The 18,474-nt window shown below is 32.2% G+C and overlaps 2 protein-coding genes and 2 pseudogenes across 2 annotated transcripts; 2 read left to right on the top strand and 2 right to left on the bottom strand.

Moving 5' to 3' along the window:
• The first annotated feature begins 8,048 nt into the window (after positions 1 to 8,048).
• Positions 8,049 to 9,278, top strand: LOC146954299 (F-box only protein 8-like; annotated as a pseudogene).
• Positions 9,279 to 10,638: 1,360 nt separating this feature from the next.
• On the bottom strand, positions 10,639 to 11,195 carry LOC146954298 (histone H4-like; annotated as a pseudogene).
• A 367-nt stretch (positions 11,196 to 11,562) lies between these two features.
• Positions 11,563 to 17,291, top strand: LOC146954296 (uncharacterized). The gene is made up of 5 exons (XM_085744238.1): positions 11,563 to 11,625; positions 12,537 to 12,972; positions 13,083 to 13,206; positions 13,395 to 13,473; positions 16,841 to 17,291. The coding sequence occupies exons 1-5, from the start codon at positions 11,563 to 11,565 to the stop codon at positions 17,078 to 17,080; spliced, it is 942 nt and encodes a 313-aa protein (XP_085600364.1). The 3' UTR covers positions 17,081 to 17,291.
• Positions 14,715 to 16,119, bottom strand: LOC146954297 (F-box/kelch-repeat protein At3g06240-like). Its single transcript, XM_085754738.1, has one exon. The coding sequence runs from the start codon at positions 16,065 to 16,067 to the stop codon at positions 14,898 to 14,900; it is 1,170 nt and encodes a 389-aa protein (XP_085610864.1). The 5' UTR covers positions 16,068 to 16,119; the 3' UTR covers positions 14,715 to 14,897.
• Positions 17,292 to 18,474: the final 1,183 nt, after the last annotated feature.

The following is an 18,474-nucleotide window of genomic DNA, read 5'->3' as shown; positions in this document are numbered from 1 at the left end:
TAATGTCCATTGAATTTACCAATTTGCCCCTATGAGGCGCATTTTGGTAATTCAATTATTGGAGGGTGGGTTTTTTTTTTTTAGGGTTGGCCTATGAATTTCCATTTTTGCCCCTAACCAATTTTTTTTAATTATTTTCTAATTTTTATATTTTTAATAACTTTTAATTATTTTCCAATTTTTATATTTTTAACTATTTTTCAATTTTTTCTCCCAAATTCAATTGCTTCTACATTGCCGTTGTGGGAGATTAAGGTATCGTTTGACCCGACTTTTTTCAAACTTCTCTACATTTTTAAGGAGAAGTTAGGCCGAATACAATATCAATTAAGTACTTACTTAAAAAAGTACTTTTTTTGAACGCATAAAATTGAATGGAATGAGCTTTGACCAGAAGCTGTTGAATGTTACTTTAAAAAACTACTTCTCGACAATTTATTTCACAAGCACCTCTTTTCAACTCACGCTGGGAACCTTTTCTTACAATATCAATTAAGTACTTATTAAAAAAGTACTTTTTTTGAACGCATAAAATTGAATGGAATGAGCTTTGACCAGAAGCTGTTGAATGTTACTTTAAAAAACTACTTCTCGACAATTTATTTCACAAGCACCTCTTTTCAACTCACGCTGGGAACCTTTTCTTTATTTTTTTAATATTATATTTCAATGTATTTTTTTTCTTCCATTTAACTTTATTTTTTTTAACCGTTCCATTAATTTTTTAAGGAGGTTCCATTTAATTTTATTACCTTTTTTTCAAAGGAATTTTATTATCTTTTTATCACTTATATATTTAATTTCAATATCGTTTAATCATCACAATCTCACAAAGATTTTTATTCACAAATATATACACACATTAACGTTTAGAGTAATATTTTATGTCCGTCTGTCTGTTTTTTTGTTACCCTAATGCATATAATTTTTTTAGTGTTGCTTGGTTGAGTGTTACCTCACCAATTTTTTTTAACTATTTTCCAATTTTTATATTTTTAAAAACTTTTAACTATTTTACAATTTTTTTTTTAACTATTTAAAACTAAGTTGATGGTTCATGGTTTTTAAGGTTTATATTTTGACATATTACAATGATTCACAATTATCCGTCATTTTACCATCTATCCTTTCAATGTAATCTTCCGGACTGAATATTTCTAAGCATATGTGAAGAGACTGAATATTGCTTAGCTGATATTACTTTTTTGACGTCAAAGAGATTTTTTATTTTTTAACGGTCAAATTATTAATAACCAAGTTCCTACACATGATGCTAAAGAGTTTAATGTGTTTCTTTCATTCATTTTGTGTCATGTAAGTATTGGTGTTAATCCCTTTTTGGTAACTCTATGACAGTAGCGCTCAATTTTATAATTTTAACTAATATGTAATTTATGATGTTTTCCTGCTTTTGATAAAGCTTTCATAAATATTTTGATAAAGATTTATAATTTTTGTGCAATATTCATTAATTTGTTCATTTTTCCTTCGGAACATTTTTTTTACAAATTTGCCACTAGGAGGGGCAATTTGGTAATTCAATTATTAAGAAAATTTTATCGCCCACCTAAAAATCCTCAATAATAACCTATTTTTATTTTAAATTTTTTTAATTAATCTTATTAAGTTCACCGTTTCCACTTCATTCATATCATAAAACATATAGATTACTCCCTCCGGTCACTATTATAAGCAAAAATCAACTTTTTAGGTTCATTCATTAAATGATGTATTTGGTCTATAATATGGACCAAATACATCATTTAATGAATGAACCTAAAAAGTTGATTTTTGCTTATAATAGTGACCGGAGGGAGTATATAAGAATCATGAATTTTCTATGAATTATGTATGATTTATGAAATTTTAAGTGGATTATGTATGTATGTTTAAAAGTTGAAGTTTTTTGGTAATTAAAAAAAGTTTTTTGAACTCCATGGGTACTCATGGATACCTCAATACCCACGGGTACCCGTATAGTGGGTACCCACGAGGATACGGGGCTGGCACGGGTATCATATTTATCCAACGGGACGGGGACGGGTATCATATTATCCGTACCCATGGGTATCCATTGACATCATTAGCCTTTGTTGTAGATCATGTGAAAAGATTTATATATGTTGAAGCTAAAACACAAAATGATATAAATTAGGTAGAGAGGCTTTCAGTTATCTGTCTGATGCAAAAGTTTGTTCACCTGAAAGAACTAGATACTAAATTGCAGTTAATATCTGCCTTTGCTGTAGATCATGTGAAAGGATTTATATATGTTGAAGCTGAAAGTCAAAATGATATAAATTAGGTAGCTTTGGTAATAGGGTTTTCATTGGTTTATAAATAGATATCAATTATTACTGGAAAAATGTTTCTACCGCTGACTAAATATGTTTTCATTTGTTACTCTTGATCAAGCCATTTTGAAGATTTAATTTTGTAATTTGTAATGCAAGAGTACTATAAATATTGTATTATGGTTTATAATTATCTGTCATTTCGCAATCTATCCTTACAATATAATATTTTGTCAAATACGTTATTTCGCACGGGTTTGTAGCTAGTATATAATTTAAAATAATATAACTTAGCAGAACATATAGGATCTGGTGTTTTAGGTCTCTTCATGTTCATGACTAAAAGTTATACCCTTGCCATGATTTTTCTCGCTGCTATAGTATCGTAGACACATAGGTAGGTGAACAATTAGGATAATAAGGAAAATAAACTACTATATGGCAATTTTTGAGTAGCTTAATTAACTAGCTCAAACTTCCTATGCTTCTTAATATATTTTTTTTGGAACCAAACTCTTATTATTGTTTCTTTTCATTTTAATTATAGACTATAATCAACATATTGGTTTAATATCATGATTTTTGTACGTGCCTTAATAGTTTTGAGTGGCTCTGATCCTCTCTCGGTTCCACATGTTTGATGAGGAATTAACTCCATGCTAGCCTATAAATAATAAGTTTGGAAAGTTTAATGATGAAGTATAATTGGTGTAATATTGGATGATGTGTGTTAATGAATTATTTAACGATATGTTATATATAGATGTGTTATTTGAATATGTGTGATTTAAAGATGTGTTATTTTAAGATGTGTGCTTTTAAGATGTGATATTTGACATTGTGTAATTGATGAGTTATTTATCGAAGAGTAATTGATAAATTATTTGATTAAGTGTAATTTGTGATTGATTTGATAATGAGAAACTGATGTGTTATTTAATGATGTGCAATATATGAATTATGCAATGATTGTAAAATTGATGTGATAATTGAAGATGATTTATATAGTGATGTTGTTATAAATATATTAAGTGAATACTTGTGATGTTTTAAGTTAATGTAATTCATTCATCGATGATAATATGTTGTGAACTGTTCATATGCTGTCTATGTTGCTGTTGGATCTTAGTGAAGTTGTATAAGTCGGTCTAAGTTGTAAAGATTTGAGAAGTTGTCCATAATAATGGAATTATAAGAGATGTTCATGAAGTTGTCTAAGTTGTACGAAAGTTATGTCGTTGCATTAGAGCTGTGTCGCTGCATAGTCATAGATAGGGGCTTAATGCCCGACAGGTCCTTTATGACCTTAGAGATGGGGGCTTAATGCCCGACAGGTCCTTTATGACCTTAAAGATGGGGGCTTAATGCCCTGGTGGTACCACATGCATATTATCAAGATGTTTATGATGATTTAAGATGTCAAGTTGTCGAGTTATCATGATGTTAAGGTATCAAGTTGTCATGTTGTTAAGATGCTAAGATGATTGAGATGTTAAGAGTCGCATTGTCGAGTCAAGTGATGTTTGAATATGAAGTTGTTTATGAATTTGATTATGAAGTTAATTATGATAATGCTATGTTTAGATAATCCTATGATGTTACATGATTATTGTTAAGATATGTGATGATATTTAAGTTATTAAATGTAATTTATGATTTATGAGCTTAATATTATTGTTTGAGAAATCTCACCCCTTCTGCTTGAAAATTTTGATCTTCGTATGGGTAACTTGCATGTAATCAAGAATAGGCGTGGTCGTGAGTGGACTCCTCACTCTGTGTCTTTAGGTGCTCTGATACGTAACAGGGTGGGACTTGACTTTCCTTCTATTCCTTACGTATAGTTTATGAACTTTTATGAATAAATGACGAAACAAGACTTTATGAGATTTCATGTTGAGGCCTGCGTGCCAAATATTTTTATTATGTTGAACTAATTTCCGCTGCGAAGTTTTGAATTATTTATGATAAATGATTTTGAAGAATAAATTGTTATTTATTCAGTTTATGAATTTTTAAGAAGTGTAGCATTCCGTTTAAAGTTGAATTACTCTGATGTTTTTAATTATGAAATTTTTACGTTGGGAAAACGGGGTGTTACAACTTCACCCACCCAACCATACTTAGCAAAGATCTTCCATAAATCCCCTCTATTAACATCTTCATTGAAATTAGTAACAAAGAAGGATGTTGTTGTTTGGTCAAGGAAATGGAACGGTGTCTTGGCTGGAATGCCCTTGTCGGAGCTCTCTCCTCTCTCATAGTGTGAAACCCTAGTTGCCCCACTTGTCCCTTTTCCCCTCTCACTCTCTCTCTAGAGTCATTTAATAATAACAAAATTAAAACGACTTGTGACAATCTGTAATTGTATAAAAGTTTAAAAACTATAAATTTTCGTCCCACAAATTAAGGACATATTTGAGACATAAATTGTTAAGTTTCTTTTAGGATATTGAGTTTGGGGGAGAGATATGGTAATAAAACAAAATTGAATGAAGAAGAATTGGTTCTAAACTAATTCATACAGTTACTGTTATTATATATAGCATATTTAGTTCCTCATGAGGATATTCCTGTTCTTCCTCTCAATTATGTTAAGAAATTAATTCATATAGATTAAGCTCAACACCCTCAAGAATTAGGGCATCTGGTGTCATAAAGAATTCATTGAAAAGAGAAATTTTATTTAGTGTAATTGTAATACTCTATTATAACAGTCATGATACTACTACTTTGCTTATTATAATTTTGAAGTTGCATAAGATTGATGTCAATACATTGTTTCATAATGGCAACATTAATAATACAATATGGTGCAACTGCATAAAACTTTTGTGCCAATAGTACAAAGTAGATGGTTTGCAAAGTCTTGAAATCCACTTATGAGTTAGGCAATTTGTCTCGTGTATTACCACAAATTCTCATAGAATAATTGTCTCATTTGATTTTGAGATAACGTTATAGAGAGTTGTAGATTTAGCAAGCTCAATGGGCATGAATTTATATTCCTAATTTAACGTGTCAATTTTATTTTATTTAGGCAACTATGATATATGTCAGTTATGTGAGACCAAGAAAATCTCTAACAAAAGTTTAGTGATGAAAGATCTTGAGGACACCTCTTTTGTATTATGAATTTCGATAATTAGTGATTTTTCTCATAATATCCTTTAGATTTGACAAAAGAGTTATATCAATAAAGTTGAAAATAAGTTGACATATACGATAATAAATTATGGGTGATATCAATCACAGGGAGACTTTTCAGTATCAAATATTGCCTATTAGAAAGTTTATGAATTCAAAAAATGAAGTATTTTTCTACGCTTTGACTATAGGATTCTTATGTATGATCTTATTATATGCATTCAAAGCTTGAATTGTTGAAAATGCAACCATAAAGATTATTAAAGAGAACATAAGATCTTATGCTCACGTCAGAGATCTAGCAATTTGGAGATCAATATATATGTTAGACTCTGACTTTTGGATGTCTATATATAATACACATCCTAACCAAGGAAATGACAGTAAGTATTTATGTCACTTGGTTGCATATCTTTAAAGGTATTGAAAGACTACTTAAGTTATATAGTGACATAATTCAGTAGTATAATTAGTCAACAACAAATTTTATAAAGTTCATTGCCTTATAGATTATTGTTGTTGAATGGTAAAACATGTAGAGACAAACTTTATGCTAGCTAACCCACTAATAAAAAATTTGACACCTAACGTCTTTCATATGGTTGTTGTCATTAAGTATGTCTTGTATTAGTGAGAGTCTCATTTATTTTATGTTCTATACTTTTGTTGTTGTATTGATATAGACTTATGTTGTGATTTTCATTAACTAGCGATCAAATTAAAGTAATAAGGCTATTATATTTCTATAGAGATAATTACTTAAATATTAATTAATTGGCACATACTCAATGAATAGATGTCTAAATGACCCATTAACGGAATAATGGAAAACCTAATGACCATCACACTACAAGAGGCTATAGTCCCTAAATCTCTCTTCTCACCATCCGAAGATCCGATCATATTCATGTTATACTTCCGCTATTGATTTATATTCATGTTCAATAATTATTGTAGACCTAAATTTTATATTTTTTATTTTTGGGTAATATTGTAGACCTAAATTTTCAACAGAATGATCAAGTACTTTTGCAAATTTCTTGGTTATTGGTGGTCAATTCAAAAGCTTAATACTAGAGTAAAGCGAATTTATTTCTAACAGTGCTGGTTTTAGTAAGCGAATTAAAAAGAAAGCAGTTATTACATCATTAGTAAATGAAACGTTAGATATCAAATAATTTTCGTTATAGAAAGAGAGTGTTCGTCAAGATATTCTTGGTGAGGGAAGCCACCTGCTTTGGGGATGATAGGTTACCCTTATGTCAGGTTTTTCTTTCCATATATATAATTGTTCATCATGTTTTTTTTTCTTCTAAAAGAATATATGTAATTGTTCATCATGTTGAATACAATTTACAGAGATTACTAATCATTTGTTGTTAAACATTCTATTAACTGGTCCGACTTGCAACATGTTCAATTGAGATGAACATGTAGCTAAACATGTTTGACTTGTAAACCCACCATTATGGCCTAGTGTATTATTGTAACTTAGAGTATTCTGTCAAAAACTGTAGAGTATCAATTTTTTTTTCGGTTTTCCAAAGAAAAATGATCTCATAGTAAGAAAACATAGATTGAAAATATGCATATCAATGAACCAAACAATTGAATTCGATTAATGAGCTCCATAGAATTGTTTAGAAGAACGGGATTTGATTTTTAGATTAAATAAATACTTTACGTACATTTCCACCAAACTTTACGTAAGGGAAAAATAGATAAATTTAAGGAAATGTTAATATGTGGCTTTGAAAATTAGTATTAGTATACTAAAAATAAAAATTACTATGTATTGAAAATTGGCACAATTTATTTATCCAGATTTTGAAAATTATTTTTTCTTAACAAATACTTGGGTTGTGTTTGTTTCAAGTTTACCAAATTCATTCTTAGGAATAACATGCCTTGAAACATAAAGAATAAAATTTTATTCCAAGGTATTTAGAAAAAAGATGTTTGCTTAACATTATAATATTTTCGGAAACCATAAAAATAGGGATTATAATAGGTAATTACACATGAATTTATTTTCATCTTCATAGGAACTTTATTCCCACCATTTTCATTGGGAAAATTTTTCTGTTCCCAGAAACGTTTTATATCTAGGAATAAAATTTAGTAAACTTGTAACAAACATAAGCATATATATCGTTTTATTCCCAGGAATCTATAAATATAATTTGAAACAAACGCATCATTGTTATTCTTGGAATCCTTAATCTATGCCATAAGGGAGTATATTTTTTATAATTAAAATGAAAAATTGTCTAAAAATCCTAGCTCAACTGACAAATGCCGAAATTGCAAGGTCGGACGTCGTGACCCGGGTTCGAACCCGAGACCTCACAGTTGTGTGTGTTTATTTTCAATGGATTACCACTTCATCCAGCACCAAAAAAAAAATGAAAAATTAATTGACAATTAAGACACTAAGACACACTTAAAATTTTGGTAGTGGAGTATTAAATACAAAAAAGGAAATTAAAATCCTTTTCAGCTCCCACTATACCGTTTCGTTTGACGTCACAAAACAAATTAATCTCATCTTCTTCTATTTAGCATTGCACAAAATAAAATAGAATTCCCTTCACCTTCGAGAAGTCTATGGCTCCAAACAGTGACATGGTTAGTAACACTAACTATATTTCTGATGACATTTCCTTCTCTATTCTTTCCAAATTACCCCTCAAATCTCTCAAAAGATTTATGTGTGCTTGCAAACCATGGTCTCTTTTATTTCAAAACCCTTATTTCTTACAAATGTTCCGCACCAATTTCATATCTACACATCGGTCATTATACAATGACACATATCTCTTCCTAAATATAAAGGAGATATTTCCACATCCACATGATGGTTCTGATTTGTATTTGCTCTCTGGCGACAAATTTGAGAATAGGGTCTATTTGAAATGGCCAGTTTCATTTCAATAGGATGAGATTTATACTGATATGTTGGATTCTGGTATTAATGACGTTCTTTGTTTCTCTGATCTTAACCATCGATTTGTTGCATTATGGAATCCAGCTACTAAGGAATTGGAAACTATTCCTCCTAGCCCAGCTGAGTTTTTGCCTCTTTACACTGTTTGTTTTCATCTTCATGGATATGGTTATGACCCTTTTAGTGACGACCATAAGATCATTCGTCAAGTTAAAGTTAGTCAATATAAACCTGATGATAGCGTTGATTGGACTTATCTGCCAACGACGCCACACCCATTTTGGGAGATTTATAGTGTAAGAAGTAACTCTTGGAAGAGACTTAATTTGAATATGCCTATAAGTATAGGTCGTAAGGTGTACTTGAATGGATTGTGTCATTGGTGGGCGAGTACGATTGTAGCTGATGCATACATGGTTTCTTTTGACTTGAGAAATGAGAACTTCTTTACTACACATTTACCCTTGGATATGCAAGATAGCTATCCTGATGAGTGGGTACTGAAGAGAGAAGGTGACAGTGATCATAAGTGGGTGCATAGATACTTTGATTTGGTGGTGTTAAATGGGTTCGTTGCAATGATCTCAAAGCATGTAAAGACGGCTTCTTTTCACATCTATGTTTTGGGTGAACTTGGTGTTAGAGAATCATGGACTAAACTCTTAATTGTCGGACCCTTGTCTAGCGTGGAGCGTCATGTTGGAACAGGAAAAAAAGGTGATATATTCTTTATAAAAAATGACGATGGAATAGCTTGTTTTGATTTACATACCCAAACAATTGAAGATATGGGTGTTAAAGGGGAGTCTTTTTGTTGTCACTTTGCAATTTCTAAGAAAAACCTTCTTTCGTTTCGCCGAATTAGGTGTTTTTTTATCCCAAGTTTATAGCTTTCTCTCAAGAGATTTATGAGTATTGTTGTTGTTAGGATTTAAGATTTTATTACCAAGTTGATTACTCTGAAGCCATTTTGATACAAATGGGCTTGCTATTTTCCAATAATATATTTACAATCAAGTGTACGAGAAAGAAACATTTGTGATATGAACCTTTCTTTACCATTATTATTTCAATGCTCTACTCTCTTTCCTATTGTTTTTTGCTTCTACTGTCTTCTCTTTCCTATTATTATTCCAACCCTTCTATTGTTTTTTGCTTCTACTGTCTTCTCTTTCCATTTTATTAACATAACCTTGTCAGGCTAAAACAATGAAACATCAATCTATATAACAAGTTCATCACTTTAATTAGCATCATTACCTTTGATTTCATTGCTTACTATTGGTCTACATGGTTATAATATTGATCCCTCATTTATCTATTATATGGATCATTTGTGAAGGAACTTTTAGTTTAGCATAGTTTGAGCTTCATGCTTAACAGTCAAGAAATAACCTTAAAGAAGTAACCAACAGTTTTGCAGATAATTCATTTCCTTAATTTTCAGACAATTTGGTTCAGTTCAACCGTTAACACACACGGTTTGTTTAGGTTCATCATGCATAAGTAGTTTGGTTTGGTTCGTAAATATCACAACCCAATAAACCAACTAAAAAACAATTTGGTTCAGTCACCACTCCCAACTCAATGATACCAATGAAACCAGTTAAAGGGAATTAGTTAGTGTCAAGGACAAAATTCTGCAATTTTGCAAAATCCTCCCCTGCCTCGCACCCTGCTAGCCAAGTATTACATGAATACTGCAACCAACCAATAATGGCAATCATACTCTCACCGTGTACACCTGCACTATCACGATCTTCCAATGCAACCTGCATAATGTAGACACCACCACTGCACTGTACTTTATCTCGGTGCCCCAAATCATCAGAACCAGAAATTTAAACAATTAAAACTCTCCGACTAACTTTCTATTGACAAACGTTAGCAGCCATGTACTCCTTCCTTCACTTTCTGTGCATATATCAGCAAACAACTTCTCGACACAGCCTTCCCAATTATTTCCTGCCAGCATTTGAGATGCAACTGACATAACGCCTTATATGATAATATGTTCTTTTGATAGGTTTAACCTGAAACTCTTAGCCGCCTAACAGCCAACAGAAGTTTTAAAAACACTGAACAATGCTGTAATGTACACACAAGGCTTAAGAGGCTATACTGCAACACACTAACACTGTCACATTCCTAATTTACTCCCTTTCTAGCCTTGTGCAAAGTCATATCTTTGAAAATATCAAAGTGAATTGAACCTAATAGATCCCGAACACGACTATCAAATAAAAAAAATTAAATTCTAATAGAAAAAAATATATTTTCTCTACTAATTTCTATTAGAAACAAACATTAGAAAGTAAGAAAGAATCGAGAAACAAAGCGAATTTCACAGTTAAATCAAAATCGAAATGTTGGAAAATATAAAAACAAAAATGATATGGTTGTAACATTTTAATTATAGTAAAATTGGATTACAGAATTGCTTAACAGCGATTATTACAACCAAAACAAACAAAAAAAAAAAAGACCCTGAAAGAACCTTAACCCCAAACCCATAAAGAGTTCTACCCTGTCTCTTCAACGCATAAACAACATCCATAGCGGTAGCAGTCTTTCTCCTAGCATGCTCAGTGTAAGTAACATCATCTCATATCACATTTCCAAAAAGATCTTCAGAACACCGCGAGTTTCTTCGTAGATCAAACGACTGATACGCTTCACTCCACCCCTTTGTGCCAAACGACGAATAGCTGGCTTTGTTATTCCTTGAATGTTGTCTGGTAACACCTTATAGTGTCGTTTTGCTCTCACTTTCCAAGTCCTCTTCCACCTTTTCCACGCCCAAACATCTTGATCACGGAGAATTTCTTTGATGAAAAAAGAACTAGTTTTTGAGTTTGTTTGTGATAATTATTTGTGATGAAGAATGACTTGTTTGGGGTTTATTCATTTATAGGTGTTGTTGGGGATTGAGGAGAACCGGTGGATCCGTGAGTTTTAATTGGATGTTTTGGACCCTTGATGGAAGGGTAATGTACGGTTGAGATGTGAGATTAAACTAGAAACGGATCGATGATGTGGCCGGAGAAAACTATTAAAAAAAGGGTGCTGTGAGTTTTACATTTTTGGCGTGTTGGGGGTTTTTGGTTTTTCATACTTGTGCGCTCTGGAATTTCGAGGATGGAATGCTGCCTAATGAAATAATGTCCAACAAAAATGGAGAACCCTATTTCAAACCTTTTCAATCTTTTGTTCCTTAATTTACCAGATCGTGCACCCGTACGTCCCACGGGTGAATTGTATGTAAAATAGAATATTGTTTAATTGACACCAATAATATTATATAATTATAAATTCATTCAATTTTTTTTGACAAACTAAATTTTTCATCTATCAATATTTGTCATAATTAACAGATAATACATTGCAATTATACACTTGCCAAATCAACTTCTATTTACATACTTTGCAATTGACATATATAAAACACATTAACATTTGCCATTTCCTAGTGTTGATGCCAAATCAAAATTTTCCACCTACAAACCTCATTAACAATCTGTCATATTGCCAAGATTTATAAGAAACACTAATTTATTAGATGGACAGAGACAGACATGAACAAAAATAAGTCAACAATAACAATACGAAATTTTCACCTTTCTAGGGCTAGTTTAGGTTTTCCACTGGAAGCATACTAGCAGATATGTAGTTTAACCCTTCCATAGATAACTAAAGTCAGATCTTGTTGCTTGTGCTTTATCTTTTTTAAACTGTCTTGAATTCATTTTTTGTTTCTTTTCAGCGGAGTGTGAAAAATTATGTGAATATATGAATCATAGTGTGTGGCGAATTGCGCAAATGTTTTAAATCCTAACGTATTGAGTTCGTTTCTTACTCATTAAAAAAATCGTGTGTGGAGAAGTAAAATAGGCATGGTTAGAATGAGTTAACGTTAGAATTTGGGGCATACTTCAGTACCCTATTCTTGGTCCCCTGTTATAATTAAAATCATTAGTTAATAAATTCATGATAGCTTGCCTAGGTAACATTCCACATGTATTCTGTGTTGAGACAGTCATATGTTTTCCTCTTAGCAGCTTCCCTAAACAGTAAACCAATACTCAAATTACTGATGAATAGGAAAGTAGAAGTCAACAGCATTTTGGCAATTACTAATTGAACTTGAGTACACTATTAATTGGCAAGTCAAAGCTCGTCGTATTGGCGATGAGCTTTATTTTGACGATGACTGGAAGCAATTTAGAGTGGAAAATTCTTTAGAGGAGGCTGATTTCCTTGTTTTTACACATATTGAAAACACCGTATTCAGGTTCAAAATTCTTCAACTATCATCAATGTGTGAAAAGAAGAAGGTAAGTGACGAGGTGGAAAATAATAATATGATGGAGGATGAGGAAGAGGAAGATGATGGTGATGATGACGATGCTGATGATGATGACGACGATGATGATATTATGGCACAGGATGAACATCATGATACCGATGATGATGGTGACAACAACGACGAGTATATAAAAATGAAAGAAGAAGAGAATGAAAGAATGTATGCGGAAATTAGTAGAAGTAAACATCAACATTGTAGAACCTGCAAGTGCAAAGCTTGTAAGTTTTGACATAGTACTGAAGATAAAAACTACTATTTTGTTTTTTCATCCTCTATGATTTTGTGCATGCATGAGTCAGAATTTTCCTGATGATTTATTTTGGTTTAGCGGACATTGGGAGCAGCTCTGCACGTTCAAAACTTGAAGATGACGAAATTGATCCTGAAATGTATATTCAACCGGGAAATCCACACTTTATTGCAAAATATATTCATTCCAGACCTAATGAATTGGTAAAATATTCTTTATGTCCATTACATTTTTTTTGACATGGAAGCATAGTTAAATGAGTGATTAGTCTTAATGTTCACCTTATACTTGTCATTTCTTATCAAAACAAGCCAAGTTGTTGCAATTTCAGTTTTCATAATGTACAATAATTTCATGTTACTTATTATGTTATCACTCTTCACATTTGAAATTTATTCCAAAGAATGTTATCAAAGATTTCTGCCTCTGCTTCACAAAACATGTCACCCTTGAATGTTGCCACTGTAAGGTATAATTTTAATCATTACTTTCATTTTTCACAATTATCAATAGATGTCACTTTTGTTTAATGTGTTGATAATTTGATATTTCAGTTGCATTCATCCCTTTTTGGTTATGACAGGACATTCAGAGCAATGACTTAGCAACCTATCATCACATCTTGCCACAAATAAGCACAACACATATCGAAAAGAGAGGCCAGGTACGTATATGGAGAGACGGTCGAGTACGTGTGCTAGGGTGGGATGATTTTTGTAGAAAGAGCAAGATCACAGAAGATGATAGTTGCTTATGCGAGATTGTGCTGCGTGAAGATGGACCAATCGAAATGTTAAGGGTGCATGTTGTTAGGAAGGAATGAACCAAACTGCAATACAACAGTACTGATGTTAACTTGAAACTTCTAAGATGGAACTTGTTTATTTATAAAACATTTTTATCAAGTGTGCTTTTATAACTTCTAAAATTGTGTTTGTAATGACTATGATGACCATTTTTATGCCTTATTAGTATAATTATTTAGCTTGCACTAACATCGAAATGTTAAGGGTGCATGTTGTTAGGAAGGAATGAACCAAACTGCAATACAACAGTACTGATGTTAACTTGAAACTTCTAAGATGGAACTTGTTTATTTATAAAACATTTTTATCAAGTGTGCTTTTATAACTTCTAAAATTGTGTTTGTAATGACTATGATGACCATTTTTATGCCTTATTAGTATAATTATTTAGCTTGCACTAACATTTGCGTGGTTTTACATTGGAAGACAACAATGCACAATGGTTGAAATATTATTATTGCTATATTCTGTTTGAGTCATTGCTTACTATTGCTTTACATTATCATTATATTGATCCCTCATTTATCTATTATATGGGTCAATTGGAAAGGAAGAAACTTTTCGTTTAGCATAGTTTGAGCTTCAAGCTTAACAGTCACGAAATAGCCTTAAAATCCCCGAACTTGTTTACAACAAACTAGGAGTCCTCTCGTAAAGAAATATCCGACAGTTTGCAGATAGTTTGGTTCGGTTCATTTGAGTAGTGGCATTTTCTCTTCCTAGAGACAAAGTTACGAGTTCATGATCATTCACAATGAGTGCAATGCAAAAGGAAAACAGAGACTCATGCACTACTGATTGGAACATATATCTCAGAAAACATCTTTTCAATATGACAATTTTGGTAGTACAGATGCATAATTTTCTCAATATATGAAAGCATGTGCCTATCAGCCCTGCAAACATTTATGTTTCAACAGTATAAACAAATCACACTTTTGCAACAAATATTCAGTCTTAATCGAAACAAATCGAAAAAAGATAAACAAGGTAACAACGTTACCTCATATAAAGGGAAAATATGAAAAACATGTGAACATGAGGTTACAACATGGCATAGAGAATCATGCTAACAAATCCTAAGCAACTAATTGTCTATTTCTCCAATTGGACCAAAGTTTTTCTTGTAAGGTACGATTATACAATTCTCACTTTCTCCTTTAAAACCGATCTCCTCAATCACCTCAGTAGTTAAATCAAAACAAGCAACTTTACCATTTTTTTTACTTAAGAATATATTACCCTTCTTCAAAGGACCACATTCAATAGACCGCTCAATGCAAGACAAAGGACCACATTCGAAAAGTCTAGTCCATGATTCTCTGACACCGATTTCACCCAAAATTGATATGCTGAAAGACATGGTATCAACAGAATCTGTTAGTAGTGCAATGTACCCATTTAACACCGTCAAACTAGAAAAATATTTAGCATGCCAATCTACAGGTGTAGTGAAAAACACCTCATTGCTCAAGTTGAATGACACAACAGAAAATGTTTTACCATCCCAATCCCCAAACCAATGGCACATCCCATTAAAGTACACATTAGTGGGGTTAGAGTTTGGAATGGGCATATCAACAATTGGTCTTCTCCAGGAGTTACTTCTTAGGCTATATATCTCCCAGAACGGGTCAGGTGTCATAGGCAAATCTTCTTCCTGAGAATAACCATTTAATATAGGACGAAAACTAACATGTTGAATAACCTTGTAGTCATTTGTAACATGGTCATAACCAAATGCACGAAGATGAATGACATCATCAAAATTAGGTAGACACTCGGAAAGCCTGGGAGGAATGACCTTATTTTCACCGGTAGCAGGATTCCAAATTGCTACATTGCTAGGATCCAGATGGTCATATAAACAAAAAATGCCATTGATAGATGAACCTAAAACAAGATGAAAAGCATCATCAAATTGAGGCGGGAGATCCAATTTGACCTCGTTCTCAAACTTCTCACCCGAAATCGAATAAAACAAACATGGAATCGCAACCCAGATGAAGAGGAAACACACATCATCATCATCATAATCATCATCATCATCATGTGGTGAATGAGATTTGGTAACAAGATTGTTGCGGAACTTTTGAATGAAATTAGGGTTTTGAAATAAAAGAGACCATGATTTACGAACGCAAGTAAATCGCTTGAGAGACTTAATAGGGAGTTTAGAGAGAATACCGAATGCAAGATCGTCATGTATATAGCTGCTACTGCAACTAAACTTCTTCCGATTTGGAACCAATGCCATAGATTGATAAGAGTTGTGTAACACTTGAACGAATGGAACAGAAAGCGGTAAAGAAAAGCGGAAAACCCAAAAATACGGTGTAGAAAAGTCTAGAAAAGTCTAGAAAAGTGATTTCAAAGTTTAATTTTTTTCATAATTTTTGCAAGCATGTTTAGGAAGTTAAAATACGGTTTTCCATGAAAATTAGAATATGTTGCCAATAGAATGATTAATTATGAACTTTCGTTCTCCATAATTATGAACCTATGAAATAATTCAAGAGTAATTTGTCCCTCATTTAAAAAATCCAAAAATTCACGGTGAAGGTTCTTACAATATTCTAACGATGCGTACAGAATAAGGAAACGATATATGACCCGTGAGTATGTCGTTAATCCGAACAAAATTGCAATTTTACACATTTTGGTTGAAAAATTAAAATAAATTAAGGAGTCTTCAAAATGCTATAAAATTTTGAAGATCCTTTCTTCGTATTTTTAGGTCGAGATTTCCGTTGTTTTTTTTTTTTATGAGTTTTTGACACTTTAAAAATTTGTAATTAATTCATCCCTTGATGGAAAATTCTAGTTTTTTTTTGTGGAAGCCATATCTTATTTAACATGTCTGAAACAAATCATGAAAAAAATTAATCTCTAGGTCAGTTTTCTTGACTTCGCGTATATTATAATGTTAAAAATAATAGGAATAATATCAAATATGAATAGATGTCACTTTGTTTAATGTGTTGATAATTTGATATTGAAGTTGCATTCATCCTTTTTTGGTTATGACAGGACATTCAGAGCAATGACTTAGCAGCCTATCATCACATCTTGCCACAAATAAGCTCAACACATATCGAAAAGAGAGGCCAGGTACGTACATGGAGAGACGGTCGAGTACGTGTGCTAGGGTGGGAAGAATTTTGTGGAAAGAGCAAGATCACAGAAAATGATAGTTGCTTATGCAAGATTGTGCTGCGTGAAGATGGAACCATCGAAATGTTAAGGGTGCACGTTGTTAGGAAGGAATGAACCAAACTTCAACACAACAGTACTGATGTTAACTTGAAACTTGTTTATTTTTATGAAGTGTGTTTTTATAACTTGCAAAATGGTTTCTGTAATGACTATGATGACCATTTTTATGACTTATTGTATAATTATTTAGCTTGCACTGACTATTACACAATCATTTGTGTGGTTTTACATTGGAAGACAACAATGCACAATGGTTGAAATATTATTATTGCTACATTCCCTTTGAGTCATTGCTTATTATTGCTCTACATGATCATTATATTGATCCCTCATATTTATCTATTATATGGGTCAATTGGAAAGGAAGAAACTTTTAGTTTACCATAGTTTGAGCTGCAAGATTAACAGTCAAGAATTAGCCTTAAAATCCCCGAACTTGTTTACAACAAACTTGGAGCAAACTCCCGAAAAGAAACATCCGACAGTTTGTAGATAGTTTGGTACGGTAAAATGGCTGACACACAGTTTGGTTTGGTTCATCATGCATAAGTAGTTTGATTCTGTAACTATAAAAACAATTGGTTCAGTCTGTTAAAAAAGAACTGTTTTTCCAGTTCAGTACGATTTTCTTACCAAACCAAACCACGAACAGTCCTAAAAGTGATAATTAACGCAGTCTTGAATTTTAAAAAACGATAAACAAACGAGAACTAAAGAAATTCTTCTAAATTTGGGAGAACAAGACTTCTCCATAATTTACTATGAATCATGTTCAGCCAGAAGAAACACTAATTTAAATTCTTCCAGCATTTAATACTTGTTACTACTTGCAAAGCAGTTTTATATGTATGGGTACAAAATGAGCTGAACTGTGTATCCATTGATATAGTGGCATTTTCTCTTGCTAGAAACAAAGTTACAAGTTCATGACATTCACAGTGAGTGCAATGCAAAAGGAAAATACAGACGCAATGTACTGATTGGAACATATATCTCAGAAAACATCTTTTCAATATGACAATTTTGGTTGTCCAGATGCATAATTTTCTCAGCATATGTTTCAACAGTATAAACAAATAACACTTTTGCATCAAATATTCAGTCTTAACCGAAACAAATCGAGAAAAGATACTCAAGGTAACATGGTAACTTCACATTAAAGGGAAAATATCAAAAACATGTGGACATGAGGTAACAACATGGCATAGAGAATCATGCTAACAAATCCTCAGCACAAAATCTAATGGGAAAGAATATTCACAGAAGAAGGTGCTGCAGTAAGTCTCTTTCACATCCCAACATAGTTAGATACGTAGAAGATCAAATAGATATCCGAGCAGTAATAATAAGCATAAGACTAGTGTTTTGATCATTTAGACCATGTTCCTTAGCTTCCATGGTTTAGACCATCTTAAATATTACTAAAGCAAAAAACAAACATGAGCGCA

This window comes from Medicago sativa, chromosome 1 (genome assembly GCF_051527215.1).
Source record: "Medicago sativa cultivar Bolivia chromosome 1, Bolivia_mono, whole genome shotgun sequence".
Taxonomy (NCBI): Eukaryota; Viridiplantae; Streptophyta; class Magnoliopsida; order Fabales; family Fabaceae; genus Medicago; species Medicago sativa.
Note: the sequence above shows the minus strand (reverse complement) of the source record. Positions and strands in the feature narration are given on the sequence as shown.

Bases quoted from the DNA above. Each gene is read 5' to 3' on its own strand.
- LOC146954297 (XM_085754738.1), bottom strand. From the start codon at position 16,067: ATGGCATTGGTTCCAAATCGGAAGAAGTTTAGTTGCAGTAGCAGCTAT.
- LOC146954296 (XM_085744238.1), top strand. From the start codon at position 11,563: ATGGAGAACCCTATTTCAAACCTTTTCAATCTTTTGTTCCTTAATTTA. The intron at 11,626-12,536 runs GTACGTCCCACG...ATTGAACTTGAG, and splicing joins ATTTACCAGATCGTGCACCC to TACACTATTAATTGGCAAGT. The intron at 13,474-16,840 runs GTATAATTTTAA...TGGTTATGACAG, and splicing joins TTGAATGTTGCCACTGTAAG to GACATTCAGAGCAATGACTT.